General features: G+C 36.1%; 1 protein-coding gene and 1 pseudogene across 1 annotated transcript; one reads left to right on the top strand and one right to left on the bottom strand.

Moving 5' to 3' along the window:
* Positions 1-5,605: 5,605 nt before the first annotated feature.
* Positions 5,606-9,174, bottom strand: LOC110020727 (annotated as a pseudogene).
* Positions 8,977-10,548, top strand: LOC110020849 (aspartic proteinase CDR1-like). Its single transcript, XM_020719109.1, has one exon. The coding sequence runs from the start codon at positions 9,173-9,175 to the stop codon at positions 10,526-10,528; it is 1,356 nt and encodes a 451-aa protein (XP_020574768.1). The 5' UTR covers positions 8,977-9,172; the 3' UTR covers positions 10,529-10,548.
* The last annotated feature ends 14,702 nt before the right edge of the window (positions 10,549-25,250 follow it).

Below are 25,250 nucleotides of genomic sequence, written 5' to 3'. Positions count from 1 at the left end.
TCTTCTCAGCCGGTCGCACCAAAGGATAAGATATTACGTCTGTTGTTCGGATGTGCGGACAGCTGTGTAAATTCGAATGTTTGAATCCACACCGTCATCCAGACGTAATATTTATTTTTTTTTTCTGCATGAAGCCTGTTTTTTTTTTTTATATTGCTGATTTCTAGTCCAATTTTGTGTACTTATATTCGTTTTATTTATCAATTACATTAGGGTGTCATGAATCATCGATAGAAAAAAATCATTCTTTTTTAATTGATCCCATATTGTAATCTTATTTCATACTACTAAAATATTATTGAATTTTTAGTATCTATGCTTCAATTCTCATCCTTTTTTTTGTACTTATCGTTATTTTATTTATTAGTGGCCTTGGGCCGTCCCGAGTTCTCATTACAAACATATCACCTTTTTTTAATGAAATTATTTGGTAATTTTGTTTTTAATACTTAACTACCATCGAATCCTAAAATATCTTCGAATAACCCTGATAGAATAGTACGTGAGAGGAGAGTCAAAAGATAGAGAGAAAGATGATTTCTTTAGTGGAGCTATAATCTCTTAAGAAATAGTGAAAAAACAATATCTGTCTTCAATAAATACTTCCTCTATTTATAAAAGATTTAGTACGAGAAGTGTATTATATTTTTGTCGCTATCTGGATGGCATCTACTTCAGGATGTTTTTGATATTTTATAAGCGATCACTCATCATATAATCATTTTCTGGCTCGACCGGTTTAACTTAGTTGGCATGGCTCGGTCGACCTAGGTTAGTTGTTTAGTTTGGTCGGTTTAGTTCAGTTAATTATTTTTAGAGGTCTCATCTTCAATGTGAGTTCTTGATACGTATGAAATGTGTAAAGATATTTGTGGAACTGACCTTCCATTGGTTCGACTACCTGCTGGACGAACCTCTGTATCGGGTCGACTCCCTCTGGTTTGGAGACGTAGATGCCCTCCTAATTTACTTTTTGAATGAATCGCTCTATCATTATCCTATCAACTAATGGAGTGGTCCACATTCCTTCTCTATTTGCACAAATGCCTCTTCTAATCTTTATAAATAGAGGTTTCTTTTGAGAGTGGGGGAGATCTTGAGCTAGAAGAAGACTAAAGCTTGAAGAATGAGCTGAAGTCTAGCATTGCTTCTAAACCATTGATCTGACAAATATCTCCCACTTTTACAACAGTTGATCACTATCGACGTGCATTATCATTGACTGCTCACAACTCATTGCAATAATACCACTTGGGAAATCATGACATGCATTGAGAATCCTGGCATCCATTATAGATTAATGAGGCATTCTAAAAAACTAATCACCCCACATACAATGTAACAATGCACCCTACACATGGTACAATGACATCTTCTAAATATGGTGCGACATTGCACCCCAAATACAGTGCAACGACACATCCTCATGATGGTATAATAATGTACCTCACATACACTGCAATGATGCACTGTAAAGATATAATAATGCACCCTAAAGATGATGACTTTCTTCGGACTTGTAAAGTCTTATCCTTGCAGTCCACTACTATATCCTATGTGACCAACTATAACCTATGTGGTCCACAGCTCGTGTATCTTCTGACTCGGGGACCAACGGTCTATAAGTGTCATCACAACTCAAACTACAACCTATGTGACCAAACTACAACCTATATGGTCCACAACTCATATTTCTTCAAACTATGGTCTTTGCTGTATGTAGTCATCATCACAACTCACTACTATGACTTATGTGGCCAACTATGATCTACGTGGCTCACAGCTCTTGTACATTTCTACTACGACTTTTACAGCAAACTGACATTTCTGAAGGAACTTTTGCAACACACACAACAAACCATTACCATAACTTTCAGTTACGACCTACATGACAAGTTGTTACGAGCAACATCTACAACATTCAACGCAAAATTGTGGCTCCATACAATTAACTACGGCTCTTGCAGCCTACTATCACTGAGACTATAATCATTACAACCAAACTATGGTAATTATCAATGAACTATTATATATTTATAATGATCAATTTTGTAACTTCATATTCGTTAATTTAGGAGAAGAGTAAACCTATGTACTAACTATTCATGATTTTTTTTCTTTTTCCAAGGATTTCCACATAAAAAATCCAAGATGCCTCCTCCCACATATTTTTATTACGTGACTTGGTGATGGAGTCTCATACAATTTTAATACACTAAATAATCACTGTACCACTGCAGACCTTTCAACACACATTAAAAATAAATTTGATAAAATTATGTTGATAAATGTATTTATTTGAATGTACATATATTTGATTTTTATTATTAAAAAAATGAATAAAAGATTACGTTATTCTTTTCTTTTATATGCATCTTAAATAATAATAATAATATAGCAAATAGTTTTGTTTAAATATTAAAATATTAATCAACTTAAAAATATTAATTATATACTTTAATTTAAACTTCAAAATTAATTTGATTTATAGAAATTGAATTTAATATAAAACATACGCTTTTAAATATATTAAAAGGTTATTTAAATAACTATAAATATATATATATATATATATATATATAAGCTATCAATCAATTTCTATCATCTGACATGATTCTCGAGGTATGACACTGATTTAAAGAAATTATTTGGGCAAGAAATGTTCAAACTTTGTTCAAATTTATCTTAAACTTTTATTTCAGCGAACATATTATCAAACTAACTGGCTCGTGAGGCGAACCCAAAGGTTCCAAAATTGGCCCAATCTAATAAATTAAGCCCAAATCAAGTGATTAAACCACTTTTAAAAATTTTTCAGGCATAATTGGAAGGTCAAACAAATTCAAAATTTGACATGCTAATAGGAAAATTTAGCGCCTCGGTGAGACGGATCCAACAAACCCATGATTGCTTAGTTCTAGCATCATCAAGGCACATAAAGGCTCATCAAACATCATCTAATCGACGGAATCTCTCTAGACTGTCTAATCAAGAATGACTAGAATTTCTTCCTTATTTGCAACCTGGACTGTATAAATAAAGCACCGTCCTTTCCTATTGAGAGGGGGATGAGATCTTGAGCTAGAGGAATGCTAGAGCCTAGAAAAGAGGAAACTGAAGTCTGTAACCCTGCATTGATGATTCAACGAACAACTTCTGCTCCTGCAGCCGCCAACCACTATCGATCATCGCTTGTCCGCTGCTGTTGACCACAGTTGATCACATGCATTTACAATTGCCAACCACCGTCAAAAACCACTCATAGGCTACAACTGACCACCTTCATTTATTGCCAGCTCCTTACGACAATGCACTACACAAAGCTGCCTACGAAGCTTTGCACCTTCTCAAATGTTGTGTCGAACTAGAAGGTGTAGCATTGCACCCTACCCCACATACATTATAATGACACCTCTCGTAGGTGGTGTAACAAAGTACATCATGTATGGTGCAATGACACCTATTGAAGATGGTACGACAATACACATTGAATACGATGCAATGACACACCTCGATGATTGTGTAACAACACATCGTAATTGTAGTGCAACAATGCCTCTTAAATGATGGTATAATATCGCAATCCACATATGGTGCACGACGCCTCCAAAGGATGGTATAACATCGTACCTTGAATATGGTGTTACAATTCACCTCAAATACGGTGCAATGACACATTCCAATGATGGTGTAACAATGCACCCCATATGTGATATTATGACGTCCTTCAATGACGATATAATAACACACCCAACATATGATGTAGCGACACACCCTGATGATGGTGTAACAGTGCACCACAAATGTAATGTAACAACACACCCCACATATAGCCCAATGTCGGCTCTCTAAGACTGTGCAACAATGCACCCAAATACAGTGCAATGACACACCTTGAGTACGATGTAACAACGTACCCCACATATGGTGGAATGGCACATCCCGAAGCAGGTGTAAAATGCACCTCAAAGATGTAATTTTCTCCAGACTCCTAAAGCTCTATCCTTACAGCTTATCACTACAACCTATATGACGAACTATGGTTCACTTGGTTCATGGTTCTAGCAACTCTTGACTCCAACCACTATGGCTAACCTATGACATCACAATTCACCACTGCAGACTATTCGACCAAATATGACTTACATGGTCCACAGCTCATACGGCCTGTGAGGCCTAAAAATGACATCACAACTCACCGCTACTGTCTACATGACCTATTATGGCCTACGTGGTCCATAGCTCGTGCAGTTCCTGACTTCAGCAGCTGTAGGCTACGGGCGTCATCACAGCTAAGGGTGTAAATGAGCCGCTCTTGAGCAAGCTGATCAGGGTTGGCTTGTGTTTGACTCGTTAAAGAATATCACTATTCATGTTTGATTTATTTATAATCGAGCCCAAAAAATTTGTTCGTGTTTGCCTCCTTTGCTTAGCGAGTTAAACATGAGTTATTCACAAACAACAAGTAATTTTGACAACTTTAACAACATAACCATAGGTTGTTAAGTATATGGGCTAGATTTAATTTTATTATGTACATTAAAATATTCATTTAGGTAGAATTTAATATATTTTATTTCATCTTTTAATTAATAATTTTAATAGATTATAAATTTTTGTAGCCTTTAGTCAATTAAGTTATTTAAAAAAATACTCATTATATTAACAAATTGGTACGGTGTGTATCATAAACCGACGTAACTAAAGTATATATATATACACACACACACACACATAACTGACTACCGTCTCCATAGCAATCAACTTTAGCTTTTGCGGCCTGGTATAGCCAAGAACTACATTGATTACAACCAAAGTATAACTACTATAGAAGTAGTGGTGTGCATTTACGATGGTCGTCTTTATAATTTTATCTTTTCTAAATTCAAGAAAAGTGTGAACATGCGTAGTCACAATTCATAATGAATTATTTAAACTTAACTAGACCCCATGGTTTTTTTCGATTTTTAGGATTTTTCACATAAAAAATTAAAGGCGTCTCCTCCTATTTACTTCTCTTTCATGATCGGAATATGTGTTGGAGTCATGTATAATGCTATGACCCTAAATAAGCACTACTGCCATAGATCTTCTGGCACGCATCACTAGTATATTCTAATAAACGTAATAAAGTTATATTCTAATATCAATTATTTAATATATTAGAGTTAGTTAGTTATTATTTTTAATATAAATTGCATAAAAATAAATTTAAATAATATTAGTTATTTATATTATATTCTAAATTGAGTAAATAGAAAATTATCAACAATTTATTTACCAAGAATATTTACTTAAGAACTCAAATCTAACAGTTTAAAATAAAGCAAAATTTTTATACATACCATTTACATACATGTCATCTGAAAATTTAGAAAGTTAAGTATAGGGGTTTGGTATCTGAATAAATAATAATAGGGAGGTATGTATGCAAAGGCGTCCATAAAAGGAAATGTGTGATATCACTTTCAAGTTTACGTTCCAAAATAGTCCGTTTGGGGGAGATTTTTTCCTCCCGCGAATCTCCCCTGTTTGGGGTGGAGGTTTGATCGCGGCGGCCCCGACGCGGAGCGGAAAGCGGGCCGCCGGATCCCTCCTCCCTCCCCACTTTTCCCACGAGCTTTCCCATTTTTAATACCTTACCTGCCCCGCCCCGCTATAATGCCCCTCTCTCCCGAGCTCACGATTGCGATTCCTCTTCGCATCTTCGGCCCTGGATAAGATTTCTCTTCTGACAGCCCCACCGTCTTGCAAATCTCCGGCAATGAACTCCGGCGAATCGAAGCATAAACATTTCCATTCCAATCTCTTTCTAAGAGCTCATCTGCACGCCGCACCGCAGCCTCCACCGTCTCCGCTGCTCCAACATGTGATCCGTCTATAATCCCCTTCGCCTCGCCGGCGCTTCCGCAGCCTTCATCTTCGCTCCTCGCAACACTATGTCGCGGACAACCTTCGCATCAGAAACTTTCGACCTGATCAATGTTAGGAAGTAAGGCGAAATTGGCATCCCTATATCGATCTGGCTCATATAAATGAATCCCCTGTACGCCCTGATCTCAACGTAATTGTGGCTGATAGCCAGGATGAATCCAATAGCCAGGAGAATCGGGCGGCTGCTGCGTGACCGTTGATGGCGGCTATGGTCGGCATAGGAAGAGCGAGAAGGTCGGCAATGAGATTGATGAAAAGGGAGCTCATGGAGATGAGCTGTTCGTGGGAGGCAGCAGGGGAGTTTGCTGCTTTGGACCAGGCAATGTTGGGGGAAGAGGCGTCCATGGGCGGTGATGACCAAGGCTCGGCCTCGCCTGCCGCATGAGTAGTAATCGGTCTTGGCATAGGCAAGGGCGGATCGTATCGCATCAATGACGTCGGGGGAAAGGCGGTGCTCGCCGTCGCCGGTGAGAGTGAGGAAGAACACTGTCGCGTTTCTCAATAGTGCACATTTTGGAGTGGCGTAATCAAGATGAATCGTTGCTTCAATTACTTGAATCCGGCAGAGAACTGTAAGGATTTTATTGGGCCTTTAAGCTTTGGTTGTAAGCAGATACCATGGATGTTTCGTGTGAGGGAACAAAAGTTCGTCAGCGCCTTATCTGATGAAACTGGAGCTTGTAAGCTGAAGCCTATCATCTGTCATCTTTTTCTCTATACTCAGTCGTGCTCTTCGCGATCAGAACATCTTGGGTAGACATTGAGATCCCTCATTTTCTTTGAGACCAGATTTTCTACTCTTTGAATGTCTTTGAAGCGTTCATTTGACCTTTGAGAGATCTTCCAATAGAGTGTTTTTGAGTTGGTGAAGAAATTGATCTGATATTTTACTTAAATAAAAATCTTTTTTATTACTACTAACTTATTTTATTTATCTTATATTTTACTGCATCTGTTTTCATTTCTTTAAAGTATGGTGTCTGGTCTAGACTTTACTCCTAGAAAACTATTTTTACCAATGGTTTTTTTGCTTCTATTTCTCATTCTAAATACCTAGTCGAAAGACAGTTTCAATAAAAAAGTGGCCATGTTCATTGCAATCTCTAATATTCATCTGATGGAAATGGAAGCACGCAAAAGAACCTTGATGAGAATGATGTTGAATATGTGAATGCAACTGTAATTGAAGCTGGTATGATTTTTAAACTTCCTGTTAGTAAAACTTTCTCGATCATAATTTCATCAAGATGTCATTTTTTTTCATAGGCACATGGATGCATGCAGTCATAGTTAACTTTTAGGAATTCTTGGGAAGATTGAATTTTATTTAGGAAGTTTAAGTAAACAATATATATGTTCCTACACATTTTTTCCACTGTAAGTATAGATTAGAATTCATGATCTTATGATTTTCACAACCGATAAGTTAGAAACTAAGAAGTTTTGATTTCACCGAAAATATATGAATGACACTTTATTTAAAGAGATTAGTTCAACACTTTATTTAATAGTATACCTTTATTTATTTTCTCTAAAATGAGCTTTCCTTTGAGTGCATTTTGAATTCAGCACTAGTTGTAGGGAATATCTGCATCCAAATACAGAAATGTTCTTATAGGAATTGAGCTTTCCTTCGAGTGCATTACATACATAGCACAGAATTTCATACAGAAATGTATGGGAGGATTAAAGTTTGGTAGAGCAGGAGCAGCCTTGTAAATTTCATTTGAATGACAAGGTTTATGTGTTTTCATCGTTGGTTGCAATTTTTACAATTTTCTGCTAGTGATTCATTTTCTGCTAATGATAATTGGTTGTCATTTTTGCAATTTTGTGGTATTTGCTAATGATTTTTTTTAGCTATTTTCTGCTATTTGTTAATGATCGTTGGTTGCAATTTTTATATTATCGAGAAGCAGTATTTTCTGTTGTAGGGGCATTTACATAAATAACACATATTTGCAACTTGTATGTATTTTCATATTCTTTTAGATTGTCAGTTCTTGCAGGTTTACTAAAATTTGAGCAAGTAAAGGAGAATGAAGATTTTATTTGATGTTGTTGCAGGAATTGAAAACATATTTGAGCAAGTATTGGGCATTTACATACACATCACAAAATTCTTATATATTTACATTTCTCACACCTAAATGTAAGAGATATGTCTGATTTAATTTACATATCTAGCACAGAATTCTCAAGCTTTACATACATAGCACAGAATTCTTATATATTTGCATATGTTTTTAAGCACATAATTCTTATATATTTACATACCACACAATTCATTTATGCGAAGCTTGGGAAATGGTATTTTTTGATGCAATATGGAAGATTTGAGTGTTGTAAATGTAAGGAAGCAAAGTTTAGTTGTTAGATATGCAAAGTTTATTTTTTGCAATTTGTTTTTTTTTTTTAATTTCAGTTTGAATAGCAAGAATTCTTTTTTCTTTAGTGAATTTGGGAGGCATAGATGTTTTTTTAGCTTTTGACTGTGTTTATTCTATGGCCATTTCTGGATGTTATCACCCCTTGACAGCGGTTTACTTGTGGTGTTCTGATGGGGAATTAGAATTAGGAAAACATTTAAAAGTCTTTTTATGAAGTTTAAGCTCATGTAGTCAACATTGTATGCTGATTTTTTTGGAATTTTAAATCCCATAATTTCTATTATTTAAATATTTTTAAGGTTTTAATCCACTAAAAATTTACTAAATATGTGTTGTCATAATAAAAAAGTTAACCATACATATGAAGCAGTTAACCATATATATGAAACAGTTTTACTAAACAAGAGCAAAATTGTCATTTTTCCAAAAACAGCGGCTGAACAGCTGTTTTCACACAGCTGCACCAAACAGACAATCAGCTTCCATATAGCTGCTTCCTTGCAGCAGCTTCTTGGGGCAGCACAGCTGAAGCTGCGCCAAACAGAGCCTACTCAAAACATATTAGACAACAAAATGTGCCAGATAAAACTAAAAAACTAATTTTTCTTAATCATGATAAGATGTCTAAATCCAAAGACTAATGACCATCATTTTTAAATATGATTCATTCATTACGTATTTTCATGGAAGCTCCAATTGCTTCCCTGAAAGTGAAATTAACCTCCTCCCGCATTCAACTAATAATAAATTAAAAAAAAAATTTGCATGCTTCCACTCTCCTATAAATCATACCTGAAGCCTCCACCCGAGTGATAAAAGCAGAGGAAGACGAAGCACTGCCCCCAACCATGGCTTCCCCTCTCCCTTCCTTCGCAATCCGTCTTCTCATTCTTTCAACAACATGCTTCCTTCCTCTACTCGTACGCGGCAAGCAAGGCTTCTCCATCGATCTTATCCACCGTGACTCACCCAAATCCCCGCTATCCGTCCCTGACTCCACACCCCCCTCCCGACTCAAAGCCGCCGCAGATCGCTCTTTCATCCGCGCATCCTACTTTCTTTATTCCATCCAAAACATTCCCTCATCTCTCTCATCCGCCACCAACAACCTAAACTCTGAAATCCGCCCAGACAGTTTCGAGTATTTAATGCGCATCTACGTCGGATCTCCACCCGAGCCCTTTCTCGCCATCGCAGACACCGGCAGCGACCTCATTTGGATCCAATGCAAGCCCTGCAAATATTGTTTCAATCAAACAAACCCCGATAATTTCGATCCGCAAGCCTCCTCCACCTACAAAAAGATTACCTGCGATGCTGACATATGTTTGGCGTTGTCCGGCAATAGCTGCGACTCCAACCATGAATGCGCATATAATTACAATTACGCGGGTGGGTTCTCCGTGAATGGCTCTCTGGCAAGTGAGACTTTGAGTTTAGACTCCACCGGTGGACGTCTCGTTCCCATTCCATCGATTATGTTCGGTTGTACACATTATAGCAAGGGCACATTCGTAGACAATGGAGCTGGCCTCGTCGGTCTTGGCGGAGGCCGGTTGTCTCTAATCCAGCAGCTCGGCTCCGCAATTGAAAGCAAATTCTCCTACTGTCTGCCATCTTTCGACATCGACTCTGCCACGAGCAGGCTACATTTTGGTTCCAACGCTGTTGTACACGGGTATAATTCTGTTACGACGCCGCTAATCCCGGGCTTTCCCGACACATTCTACTTCCTCAGCCTCGACCGGATAAGCGTGGAAGGCCAGGGATCCGTCCGGGTGAGTACAACAATGCCGGATGCTGTCAATCAGGGCAACATAATCATTGACTCAGGGACCACGCTAACTTTAATTGACGAGGATACGTTGAAGTCCGTCGAAAAGAAAGTTGCGAGCAGTGTCAGTTTTCCACGTGTGGTGGATCCGATCAAAGTGTTCGGTCTCTGTTTCAATGTGTCCGGTGCAGGGGACGACGCCAAGTTCCCGGCCATTACGTTTGAATTCTCCGGTGGTGCCCCGGTTGTTCTGCCGAGAGCGAATTCGTTCTTTGAAGTTGATAATAGCACGATGTGCTTGGGTTTTGTATCCAGCAAAGGCTTTGGAGTTAATATATTTGGTAATATCGCGCAGCAAAACTTTCATATTGGTTACGATCTCAGGAGCATGGAGCTCACCATAGCGCCAGCGGATTGTGCCAATTTGTGAAGATGATGTATTAATATGAATTCGGGATTTATTTAGGGTTTGCAATTTGTATTATATTGGTAAATTGCAATTTGGTTTCGTATTTTTCTCGTGCTAATAAAGTTTTTGTTTTTAGAAGTTGTACGTAAACCCTTTTTTTTTTTCATAAAAACTTTAAAATGATATGTGGTTGTCATGTTGAAATTGATGCGCCTTTTCTTTTTTGTTTTTTTGATGATGCTTTTGCAACTTCAACTCTTCCCAGGCAATACGTATGAACAGGTCAATGAATAATGATAATTTAATTCATTGAAAAATTATACTTTGGGCAAAAATAACTAGATTCAAGGCGCAGAGAGCTAGACGATGGTCATTGATATCTCCCCTGTTTGAGGGAAAAAATTTGCGTGCGTCAAGGGGTGTACATAATAGGGTGCACGGGATTCATACGGGGATTACAAGGGGGTTATAACCCGTTGTACCTCCTGTGTAAGTGTAACGTTGTACCTCCTGTGTAACTCCCGTGTAACCTCCCATATAACTCCCGTGTAACCCCGCTGTAATCTTATAATCTCAATGGATAAAATAAAAACGCGGGTTACAGCTGATGTACATGAAAGTTATAAGGAAGTTATAATCCGCTTGTAACTCCCGTGTAACTCCCATATAACGCCCGTGTATCCTATTATGTACACATCTCTGCGTACACCTTGACGTACACAAATTTTTTCCCTGTTTGAGGCAACGATTTGATCGCGGCGGCCCAACGCGCAGCGGAACATTGGCCGTCGAATCCCTCCCGTGGTCTGCTTTTAATACGAGCTTTTCTTTTTTACTTTGATGTGTATGCCTACGAGTCCGGCATTCGATAATGCCGACGAGCAGCCCTAGGAATGGGTGGCGCTTGCTCTCGGCATTGCTGATCTGCAGTGTGTGTGGGTAACCTTAGGTCCTTACTTTGTCTCTTCTCCCTTTCTCTTGAATTTTTTATTAAATGGTTTTGTTTTCATTTTTTTTTGGTTAAAATCAATAGGAAATAGGAAATAGAGGAGTTTGTTGGAAATAATTTAATTGATTTAATTTATTAATAATTAATGATTAATTCATATGTTTATTAAATTAATCATAATTAGATAAATTTATATATTATTATTTACTGATAAATTAATAATTTATAAACATATTTTTAAGTTTTAAATTATTTGATAAAAATATAAGTTTTTAAATTAATAAAACTAATTAATTAATATTAATTTATTATTTCAGCATTAATTTGTTTAATAAAAAAAATTATTTTATCTTCTGTCTACATAGGGGCATTATGATTATTTTTCAAAAAACAGCTGTCACAACTGTTTTCACACCGCTACATCAAACAGACAATCAATTTCCTCACAATAGCTTCCCCGCAACAGTTTTCTAAAGCAGCGCAGCTGCAGGTGAAAGCTGAGAAGCTGCAGTTGCCCCAAAAAGACCCAAAGGATGCTTGATTACGAATTAAACTCGCACAATTTTAAGTTAGAATGGAAGAAAACTTTATGCAGGATAAAAAAAAACGTTACAACTAATGTGTTTCTTTTCAGATGTATGCTAGACGTCCGTTAGACCATTGCTTGGCTCATAACTTGTAGAAATTTTTATAATAAGCAGATTTTTACAACTAAATACGCGATTCAAAACAGCGAGAAATAATTCCAAATGCTGCAGTTTTGTTCTGTCGACATTTTGTAGAATGCAGCGGAGCCTAAATGCCTGTTTAAATAAAACATAAATATGTTGATATGTAATGTCTATAAAAAATCACTGCTTAAATTTTAAATAAATAAAAAAAATTATAATATTCATAATAGTAATATAAACATTTATTTCCCTTGTAATAACTTTACAACTAATGTGTGACAGAAGGTCTGCGGTGGCAGAGTGGTTATTTTTACTTCTTAGCATTAAACGAAAACTGAGCACATACTCAATTAATTAAAGAGATGTAAACAGCAGGAGAGACCTCATTTTTCATTTAAAAACCCTTGAAAATAGAAAAAAAAAAAAAACCGTGAGGTCTAGCACAGTTAAAATAATCTACTATGAATGGTAACTGTAGATGTTCACTCTCTCCTGAATTAGGAATGATGGAGTTACGAAGTTGATCATTGTGAATGTACAATCTTAGTCATCGATAGTAGTCATAGTTTGATAGTAATGAATATAGTTCTCAGTGATAGCAGACTGCAAGAGTCGTAGTTGATTGTTATGGAGGTAGTAATTCGCTGTGAAGCTTGTGGATTAGCACTTAGCACTAACTTGTTGAATAGGCGGTAGTGTAAAGCCATGGTAGTAGTTGGCAACATGAGCCACAAATGGCTATCTTAGGAGCGTCAGTTGGTCATAGAAGACGTAATATGAAGCTATAGAAGATGGTGGGATTTTTTATTGTGGCCACAATAGACCTCGAAAGATTTCTGCCTAAATGATCAGATATGACATTTGTGAATAATATACTATTTTGAAGGATAAAAATATCACTCTAGAATTGATCTATTCACTCGGATGTTGAAAATCATTGTGATTTATGGACCAGTGAAATCAAGAATTTCCCCTTACCTCACAAGAGTAACATAAGTTTTATTTTATTATAAGGTCTGCTATCCCTAGGAGGTGTTTCGATCATAATTAAATTACATCTTAAGAATTAATCCTAAGAACATTGTCAATTAAAGTTGTACCTTATATCTTTCTTATTCATCGGTGAATGTCTGTGAGATGGTAGATGTTTAAATACATAGATTAAAGGATATGCTTGGAGAAAGGTTGACTTCACTTGAGTTGAGCACCTTGAGTTTGTTAAGTTAATTTCCATTTTAAAGTTTTATTTTGAGTTAAATTTCAATATGACTTGGTTCTTGAATTTTGAAAACGGTGCTTAGAATTTGAAATCTTGATTTGATGAAAAGTTTTGAGTCTTGTTAATTTGATTTGTTAAAGTTTTTAAATTGTTTCGAGTTAATTCTAAAAATTGGTTTGAGAATTATTGAAGTCTATTTTTAAAGTTTTAGAGATTTTCTTTTATTGGTTGGAGTTAATTAAAGTTTTTAAAGTTCAATTTTAAAGTTAATTGTTAAAGTTATTTAAGTTTTATTGAATTTTCAATTGAATTATAAATTTTAAGAGTTTATTAAGTTTTGTTACATTCATTTAAGCTTATCAAGATTTATTAACGTGCATTATAAATTCATTAACTTTATGAAAATTTATTATGGTTGAAGTTTGATTAATTATGATATATAACTAAATTTCACTTGAGTTCATTAGAGTAAATTAAACTTAGCGGGAGCTTTGAAAGCATCGAAGCATTCCCCTGTAAAATAACTGTCCTTTGATAGCTCTGTGTTTGTTGTCACTACTAATGTAAGAAAATTTTTTTTAGATTTAGAGTACACTGGGGCAAGTCCCAAGATGTAATTAACCAAGCGAGATGTGTAGCCTTGTGAGCACTCTAAACCTCAAAGGCAAACACATCTGAATCTCTAGTTATGAGTAGTCTATGTAGGTATTCTTTCGTGGATTTTAGTCCAAGATGCCTCCGCCTGATCATGTTTTGACAAACATACTTGATCTATCCTTGCAAGATTTATCGCACTTAAGCTTTCCATATTCTCTTTCTCTTTATTTGTCTTCTTCGTTGTATGTCCCTACTTTTTTGGTTCGTTTCTTCTCCAGATCATTTTTATGACCCAGAAGAGAGACTTATTCGAAAAAAGAAATTATACAATGATAGACAAGCTGATAACTCCTTCAAAAAAAAATTATAAAGGAAACAACAACCACGGGACAGGCCAACAGCTGACTTCCAAAAAAAAAAAGAAAAAGAATACTTTTTGCAATCACACCAGCTTCTGATACTAACACAATAGAGGCATGTGGTAAGACAGAGATGTTAGGCCCGTCGAATCACTTGACTTTGTTCCTCAATGCTCTAGGAACTCGTCCCAATCGAGTATAATTGCAAGACTAATCTACAAGCATGAAATTTGGTTGATAGGGGTCCCCCCAACACTTAGGGAACTCGAACAGATCGATTAGGTGACAGGCTGACCTTTGCAGCTCTAGAAATGCATTGTCCAAACAGACAATATGATATGGTCATTTTTGTCGACCGATGAGATCAGATCGGCTAAGCGAGAGATAGCAACGACATGTCGATCAAAATACAAAAAATAAAAAAAGAGGGAAGAAATGAAAAATCAACAACTCAGCTTTAAAGCAGAAACAACACAATAAAATCACAAATTTTATTTATCTTAGTCGAAAGATACATGACATCTAGGTAATCGTAAACTCAAAAATACATCTATTAAAAACTTTGAACGAGGAATGCACACTCAAAATAATTGGGAGCTCTAAGTTAAAATTTACCCTTGATTCCTTTTCCTCGCTCTCATTGAGAACACCCATCCTCCTTACTCCTGCCCCCTCACATATTCTTTACAAGAAAGAGTTAAAGCTAGGAGTGACAAGGGAAGGGAAAGTTGCTGCCTGACAAACCCTCATGACTAAACTGTCGTTAATAGGTCAACGAGCAACAGTTGTCAAGCGAATGAGGCGCTCTTTGAAGTAGTTGAAAATGCGCTACCGTTGAGCACCATAATTAGCTTGAAAAGAGGGTTTCCGGCCAGTGCACTGTTGAGTTTATGAAAATTTATTATGGTTGAAGTTTGATTGATTATGATATATAACTAAATTTCACTTGAGTTCATTAGAGTAAATTAAATTTAGCGGGAGCTTTGAAAGCATCAAAGCATTCCCCTGTAAAATAGCTGTCCTTTGATAGCTCTGTGTTTGTTGTCACTACTAATGTAAGTAAATTTTTTTTTAGAATTAGAGTACACTTGGGCATGTCCCAAGATGTAATTAACCAAGTGAGATGTGTACGAGATGTGTTCTCTTCTTGTGAGCACTCTAAACCTCAAAGGCAAACACATTTGAATCTCTAGTTATGGGTAGTCTATGTAGGTATTCTTTCGTGGATTTTAGTCCAAGATGCCTCCGCCTGATCATGTTTTGACAAACCTACTTGATCTATCCTTGCAAGATTTATCGCACATAGGCTTTCCATATTCTCTTTCTCTTTGTTTGTCTTCTTCGTTGTATGTCCCTACTTTTTTTGTTCATTTCTTCTCCATATCATTTTTATGACCCAAAAGAGAGACTTATTCAAAAAAAAAAATTATACAATGATAGACAAGCTGAAAACTCCTTAAAAAAATTATAAAGGAAACAACAACCACGGGACAGGCCAACAGCTGACTTCCAAAAAAAAAAAGAAAAAGAATACTTTTTGCAATCACACCAGCTTCTGATACTAACACAATAGAGGCATGTGATAAGATAGAGATGTTAGGCCCGTCGAATCACTCGACTTTGTTCCTCAATGCTCGAGGAACTCGTCCCAATCAAGTATAATTGCAATACTAATCTACAAACATGAAATTTGGCTGATAGGGGTCCCCCCAACACTTAGGGAACTCAAACAGATCGATTAGGTGACAGGTTGACCTTTGCAGCTCTAGAAATGCATTATCCAAACAGACAATATGATATGACCATTTTTGTCGACCGATGAGATCAAATCGGCTAAGCGAGAGACAGTAATGACATGTCGATCAAAATACAAAAAATAAAAAAAGAGGGAAGAAATGAAAAATCAACAACTCAGCTTTAAAGCAGAAACAACACAATAAAATCACAATTTTTATTTATCTTAGTCGAAAGATACATGGCATCTAGGTAACCATAAACTCAAAAATACATCTATTAAAAACTTTGAATGAGGAATGCACACTCAAAATAATAGGGAGCTCTGAGTTAAAATTTACCCTTGATTCCTTTTCCTCGCTCTCATTGAGAACACTCATCCTCCTTACTCCTGCCCCCTTGCATATTCTTTACAAGAAAGAGTTAAAGCTAAGAGTGACTGGGGAAGAGAAAGTTGCTGCTTGACAAACCCTCATGACTGAACTGTCGTTAATAGATCAGAGAGCAACAATTGTCAAGCAAATGAGGCGCTCTTTGAAGTAGCTGAAAATGCGCTACCGTTGAGCACTATAACTAGCTCGAAAAGAGGGTTTCCAGCCAGTGCACTGTTGAGTTCAAATCCTCAAGTTTTCTCCTTGTACTCTTTACATTCTTCCTCACTAAACTTGGGAGCGATGGAGATTGAAGAAATGGGTGTTTGCTGTCATAAGGCTTATTCTTATGAGCCTCACCCCTTCCCCTTCTGATGAGGAAGAGTTAAAGCTCTTCTAGCAGCAACCATCGAATGGGAGTATTGAATTCCTTAAGAAAATGTTGGCAGCATAACATTTCCCTATGGGACACTACACCCATTCGTTTGCTGGGATGACTTTGATGGTCCACTATTTACCTCACTTTTGGGTGAGGGTTTTGGGTCTTTCCTTTAGTGACTAGGATCTAGCTTAAGGACTTTTACTTTTGCTTAAGGACTTTTCTAATGACTATCTTAGCATCTTAGAAATGTTACCCACCTTTTCCTCAGCATTTCAACCAAATCTCTGTTCTCTATATTAGTTCTATATGTGATCAATAATCTTTAATACAAAGATTATAGATTACATAAGGGAACTCTGATGAGAATTTCTATATGACCTTTGGACCATAGGAATGACCTGTACTCCATTCCTTCTTCACTACACACAAAAAAGCAACAGCTCCCCCACCCTTTCCCTCGCCGGAAATCGACGATGTCGCCGGAAAAGCCGAAACCGAGCTAAATTCCGGCGATCGTCTTGCCCGACACAAAAATCACGTCAAAACGACGCCACGAGGAGTTGGGCTCAAAACGACGCCACGAGGAGTTGGATAAGCTCAAGAAGACCTACTTATTCAAACCTAATTGAGGACAAACCTCTTAGGCTCAGGTATATCTCTTAAATTGAAATGATATTCTCAAACTTCCCTCCCTTTTAGATCAAAAAATAAATCACATAACACTTAAATATCCATATGGATGTGATAAACTCTTTGAGCTGAACAAAATGAGTCCAAGAACGCAAAATTTGGTTGAGAATCAGCGGAGAACAGACTCCGGGAAGTTTTGGCCGTCAGTTCTCCTGCATGCGTGCGTCGCGGGTTCCGCTTCGTTTGTGTTGCGTGAGGGAGGAAGAAATGGGTAAATTTTTTTTTTATTATTATTTTATTTCAAAAATTATAATTAAACTTCAAAATTAAATAACTTTTCATAGAAAACTTAAAAAAAATAAACCGAAAGATGCTATGAACTCAAAAAAATGAGAAAATTTTTTTAAAACTAAAATCATAATTTTTCATCAATTAAATATTTTTCAATTAATTGTTGAAGTTCTGGAGTATTTAAATCATAAAAATTAACATATAAATGAGAAAAATATGAAATTTGACAGAGATATTAAATGGTCTTAAGGAAAGCTTCTTTGATTTTTGAACGAAACGACATATTTATGTAAATTAAAAATTATAAAAATTATAAAACTCTCTCTGATTGAATGTTTGACCATTAACAGAGGTTTAAAAATTTTAAAATCATGTTTAAAATAATTTTTATAATTAAAACACGTTAATTAGGGTTCAGGTTTAATTTCGGCTAAGTTTACCTAACCCAAGCTCAACCTAAGTTCAATCTAGTCAATTCTCTTTAGGTCATGTTCAACCTGATTACTAACTTGGTCAACCAACTTAAGGATTGAGTCAATCACCCATTAAGTCCAATTTTAGTCATTTAGGGCTTTAGGTCAGCCAGTCTTTAGACCGAGTCTAGCCTGGGAAGACTTAACCTTTAGTTAGTCCAAATTGAATAGTTGGACCATTTTAAACTTGAAATTTAAGTCATCCTATCATTTAATTCAGACTAAAATTATTGGATTTTAGGGTTAGTCAACATGAACTTTAGTTTAGTTTAACCTTCATATTAGGTTCATCCTAAATTAAACCTTAATCTTAGGTCAGCCTTAACCTAAACCATTAGGATTAATGATCCTAACCACTAAGATTAGTTAACCTAAAACTTAGGTTGGTTTACCCTAATCCATAGGATTAGCTAAGCATAAACATTAGGTTAGTTACATATAATTCATAGAATTATCTAAGCCTAAACATTAGGTTAGTTAACCCTAAACTATATGATTACTTAACCTAAATCACAGGTTAGTTAACCCTAAACCAATAGGATTAATTAACCTAAATCTTAGGTTAGTTAACCCTAAACCAATAAGATTAGTTAGCCTAAACATTAAGTTAATTAACCCTAAATTAATAGGATTAGTTAACCTAAACCCTAGGTTAGTTAACCCTAAACCAATAGAATTAGTTAGCCTAAACAGTAGGTTAGTTAACCCTAAACCAATATGATTAGTTAGCTTAAACCTTAGATTAGTTAACCCTAAACCGATAGGATTAGCTAAACCTTAAACCTTAGGTTAGTTAACCCTAAACTAATAGGATTAGTTAAGTCAAACCTTAAGTTAGTTAACCATAATAAGTTAGTTAACCATAATTCACCATAATTCATAGGATTAGCTAACCTAAACCCTAGGTTAGTTAACCCTAAACCAATAGGATTAGTTAACCTAAACCCTAGATTAGTTAACCCTAAACTAATAGGATAGTTAACCTAAACCTTAGGTTAGTTAACTATAAACCAATAAGATTAGTTAACCTAAACCTTAAGTTAGTTAACCATAATCCAACTCTGATCTTTAGGCTAAACAAACTTGAATCATAGCTTTGCCTTAAGCTACCCTAAACCTTAGGTTAAGAACCTAACCCATAGGTTGAATATAGGAAAACCTTTTAAATATAACCTTAAACCTAAGTTAAACCTAAACCCCTCAAATTGAACATCAATTAAGAAATAAAATAAAACACATTGGGATTTACATAAAACATATTAAAAACTTAAACTTAAACTAAAATAAATGCATCAAGACTTTAAAGCATGACTTTGAGGTTAAGTCAGCTTCGAAGTCATTAACTTCACGTAAGTAATAACAAGTGAACCAAAATAACTAAAATAAAACACTTAAAATTCGACAACAAGATGTAAACAACATAAAATATTTCAACCCTAAAATTGATGAAGTAATTCAAGAATTAATCAAATCTTAATCACAAATATCACATAACGCAACTTAAATCTTTTTTTTGTTCTAGTTTACAAAGATTCCTTGAACGGTGTTTTTTGTGGATTTTGACAAGAATCTTCCGGTCTTGGTGAGCAACCACCTTTCAGACTAATTAAACTAGGGCATCCGACAACCCGAGACGACGGAGCCATTGACATCTTGACTAGGTTTCCACTAATTAAATAATTAAAATTTAATAAAAATCTGATAAAACATAGTTTCTTTTGCTCTATTTATTGCTTTATGTATCTTAATGCATGTTCTTTTACTATTTTTATCAAACAGAATGCATGTGTTGAGGATAAATAATGAAGGTATAAAAGTCAAAGTTGTTTAGATTAGGGAGAACCTAGAAATCATAACACTAGGAAATTACTTAGCTTAAGTGAACTTAGCGTTGGCCTAGGTTTAAACTATACCTCCAATACCCTTTAATTAATTAACTATAAAATTATCGAAACAAATAAAACTTTTAATAATAAGATTGGAGGACCTGAAGACTTGAAGACATGAAGACATTTCAGTATGAAACTTGGAGCAGACTTCGTGGGCAGCTCGTTCAAGACCCTTTCTTTAGTTTAAATAACAATCGTTAGGATTCCAATGTTGTCTTTTTTTGACATAAAATCTCTCTTTTTATTAGGCTCCTGCATAGTCCTAATATGCAGCATGTCCTAACTTGTTTTAGGATTCTGAGGTAGTCACTCTACGTAAAACCTCCTATCTTTCTCGGCTTTTTGTGTAAATTATCATTACACAAATCTAAGCCCCAATTAATAAAATTGGCAAGAGTTAACTTAAATTAATATCATCCTAAATTGAGCCAAAAATTAGGATAGTTTGGCGAATTAGCAAAAGCCTACCCTGGATTTTTAATCTCCCGTACTTTTCTTTCTTTGATTCTTAAAACAAAATCTTTCACTTTTGAACCAATCTCTATTGAAAACTCCACAATCATGTTCATTGAAAACCCTTCCTTTTGAACTCATGAAAACAAAAGATTCCTGATTTTTATCGAGAGTTTTCTTAAGTGATTCGTTCGCTTAAGATGCAATTAGCTGTAGAGGCTTGCCCTTATAGGAAACTTAAAAGAACTCAGACTTAAAATAAGCCATATTTGACTCCCATATCAAATAGGGGAATCTGTCGGTCATCATGCAAACTTGCAGATCAAACGGAAGTCATTTATTTATATAGTTTATTTAATTGAGCTTATTATTAATTAGTGTATTACCTTTCAGGGTGATACATTGCTCATGGTTAGCTCAATTATTCAAACTATAGGAATCAATGGGATTAGTTTGACCCATTTTCTTTAAATTAAAATACCTAATTTTTAAACACTATATTACGCTAAATTAAACTGCACCCAGCCGCATGGCGACCGACATCCACCTAGTTTAATGTTGTGTTCGACACTCGACTTGGAGAAAACCCTCTCTGTTGACACACGACATAAAGAAAAAGAAAATTAACACATAACCCATGCAACATCCTTTTCTCCTATCAAGGGAAGGTTTCTTATGCCTTCAATCCTTTATGGAGATGTCTTTGCTCTCATTATTATCCGCTAATAATTTTTATGTATAAGTGCAGTCGGTAGAGGGCCCATCTTTTCATTTTTTTATAGGATGAGGAAGTCCCCAAATACTAGTTACCCAACAAAAGTATGCAAATAGGCCCACCACGACAAGACAGCATGACACCTGCCCACCTGACGCTAGCATTAAAGCTTAGCGACTAGTTTCTCGAAAAAGAAAAATATAAGAAATTCACGGCACCATCAATACAGGCTTTAATGTTGACCCACCAGGATCACCCGATGAGACAATAGTGTCAAGCCCACCAACAAGTTGACCGCCAAGTTTCGGCACCCGGAAAACATGACCCAGCTGAAAAACCCCACAAGAATGACCAAGTTGCCCACTCTAGAATTCGTAGGACACAGACAGGTAATATATATATATATATATATATATATATATATATTAAAAGGAAGGGTAAATTATATTGCAGAAGAATAAATCAGTACAGATATGATGTAGGAGACTTGCAACAGGTCACCCTTTAACAAAAGGAGAGAGAAGGGGAAGGAGTAGTGGAAACTAAAGTGGTATCTGACTGACTATCAAATCTTGCTAGCCAGTTAGCAGGTTTGTTGCCTTCTCTCTGAAGTTGGCACAGTTGAAGTTGGCACAGTTTTTTTAATTCTAGGATAGGTTTGAGCAATTGGAGTATGTGTCAGGGAGGAGATAAGGACCCTTCAATCAGTTGGATAAGCAGGGAACAATCGGTTTCAACCATTATATAAAACCATTTCATCTTTGTAGCAATATGTAGTGCCCACAAAAGAGCAGATGTTTCAGTTTTAAGTGCATCTTGGGCAATCATAAGGCTGTAGAAAAACAGTTTGCAGGTGCCAGTGTAGTCTCTGAAGATCCCTCCAAAACCAGCATCTTGCCCATTATAGCTTCCATCTATGTTAGCCTTGATCTAGGGGTGGGTAGGTTTAATCCAGAAGACTTTGAATATCTTGAGTAATTTATGTGTAGAAGGACTGATAGTATGGAAAATTTTAGGGAATCCCTTATGTTTGATCAACTTTGTTAAGAAAGTTTTACAATGTACCACAGTTAGGTGTGCATTTGGAGAGCAGCCCTCAAATTTGGCTTTATTTCTGGTCATCCAGATAAACCAAGTAACCACAAAAGGGATGGTGCGCAAATTGACTTTATCCCAAGTATTCCAGCAAGCAATAAGGGAGGCCCAATCCAGATTCAAGAGATTTATCTTCAGCTCTTTTACCAATTCTGACCAGACCCTTTGTGTAAACATACATTGAAAGAAGAGATGTGCAATTGATTCTTCAACATGACAACAGAGATGACACCTGGAAGGTCCTCTCAATCCTTTAAGCTTGAGAATATCATCGACATAGAGAAGTTTAGGAAAGATTCTCCAGATTAGAAAAGACATAGAGGGAGTGAGATATTTATTCCAGATAGTTTCACCCCATGGAACTTCTTGCCAGCAGTACAATTTAGTGTATATGACTTTAGAGATGTTGTGGAACTTACTAGCATTAATCATTAAATTGTCTTGATGTTCTCTGTTGAAAGGGATTTTAATGATACAGACATTAGTTGTTTGATCAAGCATAGATAGCCGCTTTTCCACAAACCAGGATTCTCCATTCCAGCAATCGGCCACCAACAAATTTGGGTCAAAGTTTGCTGGTCTGGGTGTGAAAAGATCTTGGGGGCACCATTGGTCAAGCCAGAAATGAATTTTGCCTTGACCAAGATCCCACAAGAAGACATTTTATGCCTTTTGTCTGATTTTAAGTAATTTGAGCCATATTGGTGAGTCCCCCAACTTTCTTTCAACCAAAGTAGGGTGGGAGTGCTTACAATATTTCCTCATCATGAACTTTGCCGACAGGGAGATCTGCAATCTAAATTTCAGTCGGAGTTTTCACATACTAATCTGCTGAAGATGTTGCAAGCCTTTGAAGCCCAATCTCCAGCAACAGTAGGTTTTGTAGCCTTTTTCCAGCTAGCCCAGTGTAATTGGTTTCTTTGTCCAGCCCATAGGAATCTGTTGAAACTTCTCTCAATTAATAGTTGGGTAGACTTCTTCATGTTTGTAACTTGGAGGATGTAGAAGGGAAAAGATGTGAGAATGCTTTTTAACAGTGTAATTCTCCCACCATTAGAGAGAAAAGAATTTATCCAGCAATTGAGTTGAGCATTGATTTTAGTGACTACAACATCAAATTATACCCTTTTGGTTATGCCTTTGATAAGTGGCACCCCAAGGTAATGAAAAGGGAAAGTAGCAGTAGAAAACCCAGTAAAGTTTCCAATCCATTGTTTAGCTGCAGGATTAGTATGTTTGCTATAAAGGATATGACATTTAGAAGTGTTGAAGGTCATACCAGAGATATCTTGAAAATGTTTCAAGCATTTGTGTATAAGCTTAACAACATTTTTGTTAGCTTTAGAGAATACAATGATGTCATCTGCATACATCAGGTGTGTAACCTCCACATTAGATGTATGATGGAATCTGGCAGAGGATTTCTGAGATAGAGCATGATCCAATGTTCTAGAAAGATAGTCCATGGCTAGGATGAAAATAGATGGGAAGAGTGGATCTCCTTGTTGTACCCCTCTAGTAGCTGAGAAGAAACCATAAGAAGCTCCATTAAGCAAGATGGACTGTGAATTGAATTGTAGCCATCTAGAAATGAGAGTGCAGAATTCTGTAGAGAAACCCCTGGCTTTAAGAATATCAAGAATGAAAGACCACTTACATAAATCCAGTTTATAGATGAGATTGCCTGCTCTACAGTGATGATCAATATCCAGTAGTAGCTCTTGTGCCAACAATGTATTATCAGAGATAGATCTATTCTTGATGAAAGCTATATGATTGGACTTTATTAGATGGTTTAAATGAGGTCGTAACATGGCCACAATAATTTTGCTAATAAGTTTGTTGAACACAGATGTCAGATTGATAGGTCTGTACTGGTTCCAGTTGTGGCTTACAACATTTTTGGGGATGAGGACATAACTAGAAGAAGAAAAGTAATTGGGGAGGGGGGTTCCATTGAAGAAGTTTTGGATAGCATTTACCACATCTTCCTTGATAATGGGCCAGGCTTTTTTTGTAGAAAGCAGTTGTATATCCATCAGGACCAACAACTTTAGAGTTATCAATAGTGTTAAGGGCCTCCCAAATTTCAATTTCAGAAGGGATAGATGTTAGTTGGAGTTTCTGAGTATAGACCAGTTCTTCCTGGAAGAAATGGGGATCCACTGGTGAAGAGGTAAACTGGGGTGCAGTGAGGAGCTTCTGAAAGAATTCTACAGCATTCCTGGCAATTCCTTCATAATTGTTGATCCAACATCCTTGGGCATCTTGAATCTTGTGAATATTATTACATTTTCTTTTATACTTGATACAAGCATGACAGTATTTTGTATTCCTATCCCCTCCCGTGAATCTATTGATGACAGCCTTTTGTTTCAGAAACAATTCCAATCTTTCAGTCGCCAAAAGAACCTTTTTAGCATTTGCCAGCAGTGCAGCTTCACTGACCTGTCCAGTCACCAATTCAGCTTCCAAGGTTGCCAGATTTTTCTCAGCATTGTTCACTTCTTCATACACATTCCCAAAGCATTGCCAATTCCATTGCTTGAGGTAAAAATACATCTTTTTCTTTAATTGCCACAGTCTGATAAGGGGGTTGATTTGCTGTGAAGTATTCCAATGCCTCTTTTAGATTTCAAAACATGTGGGCTGATCATCCTCAATCGACATATATATATATATATATATCTACATATATCTACATACATACATATATCTACATACATACATATATCTACATACATACATATATCTACATACATACATATATCTACATACATACATATATCTACATACATACATATATCTACATACATACATATATCTACATACATACATATATCTACATACATATATATATATACATACATATATATATATACATACATATATATATACATATATATATATATATA

Source organism: Phalaenopsis equestris, unplaced genomic scaffold, assembly GCF_001263595.1.
Source record: "Phalaenopsis equestris unplaced genomic scaffold, ASM126359v1 Scaffold000107, whole genome shotgun sequence".
In the NCBI taxonomy this organism is placed as follows: domain Eukaryota; kingdom Viridiplantae; phylum Streptophyta; class Magnoliopsida; order Asparagales; family Orchidaceae; genus Phalaenopsis; species Phalaenopsis equestris.
This window is presented reverse-complemented; position numbering and strand designations above follow the sequence as displayed.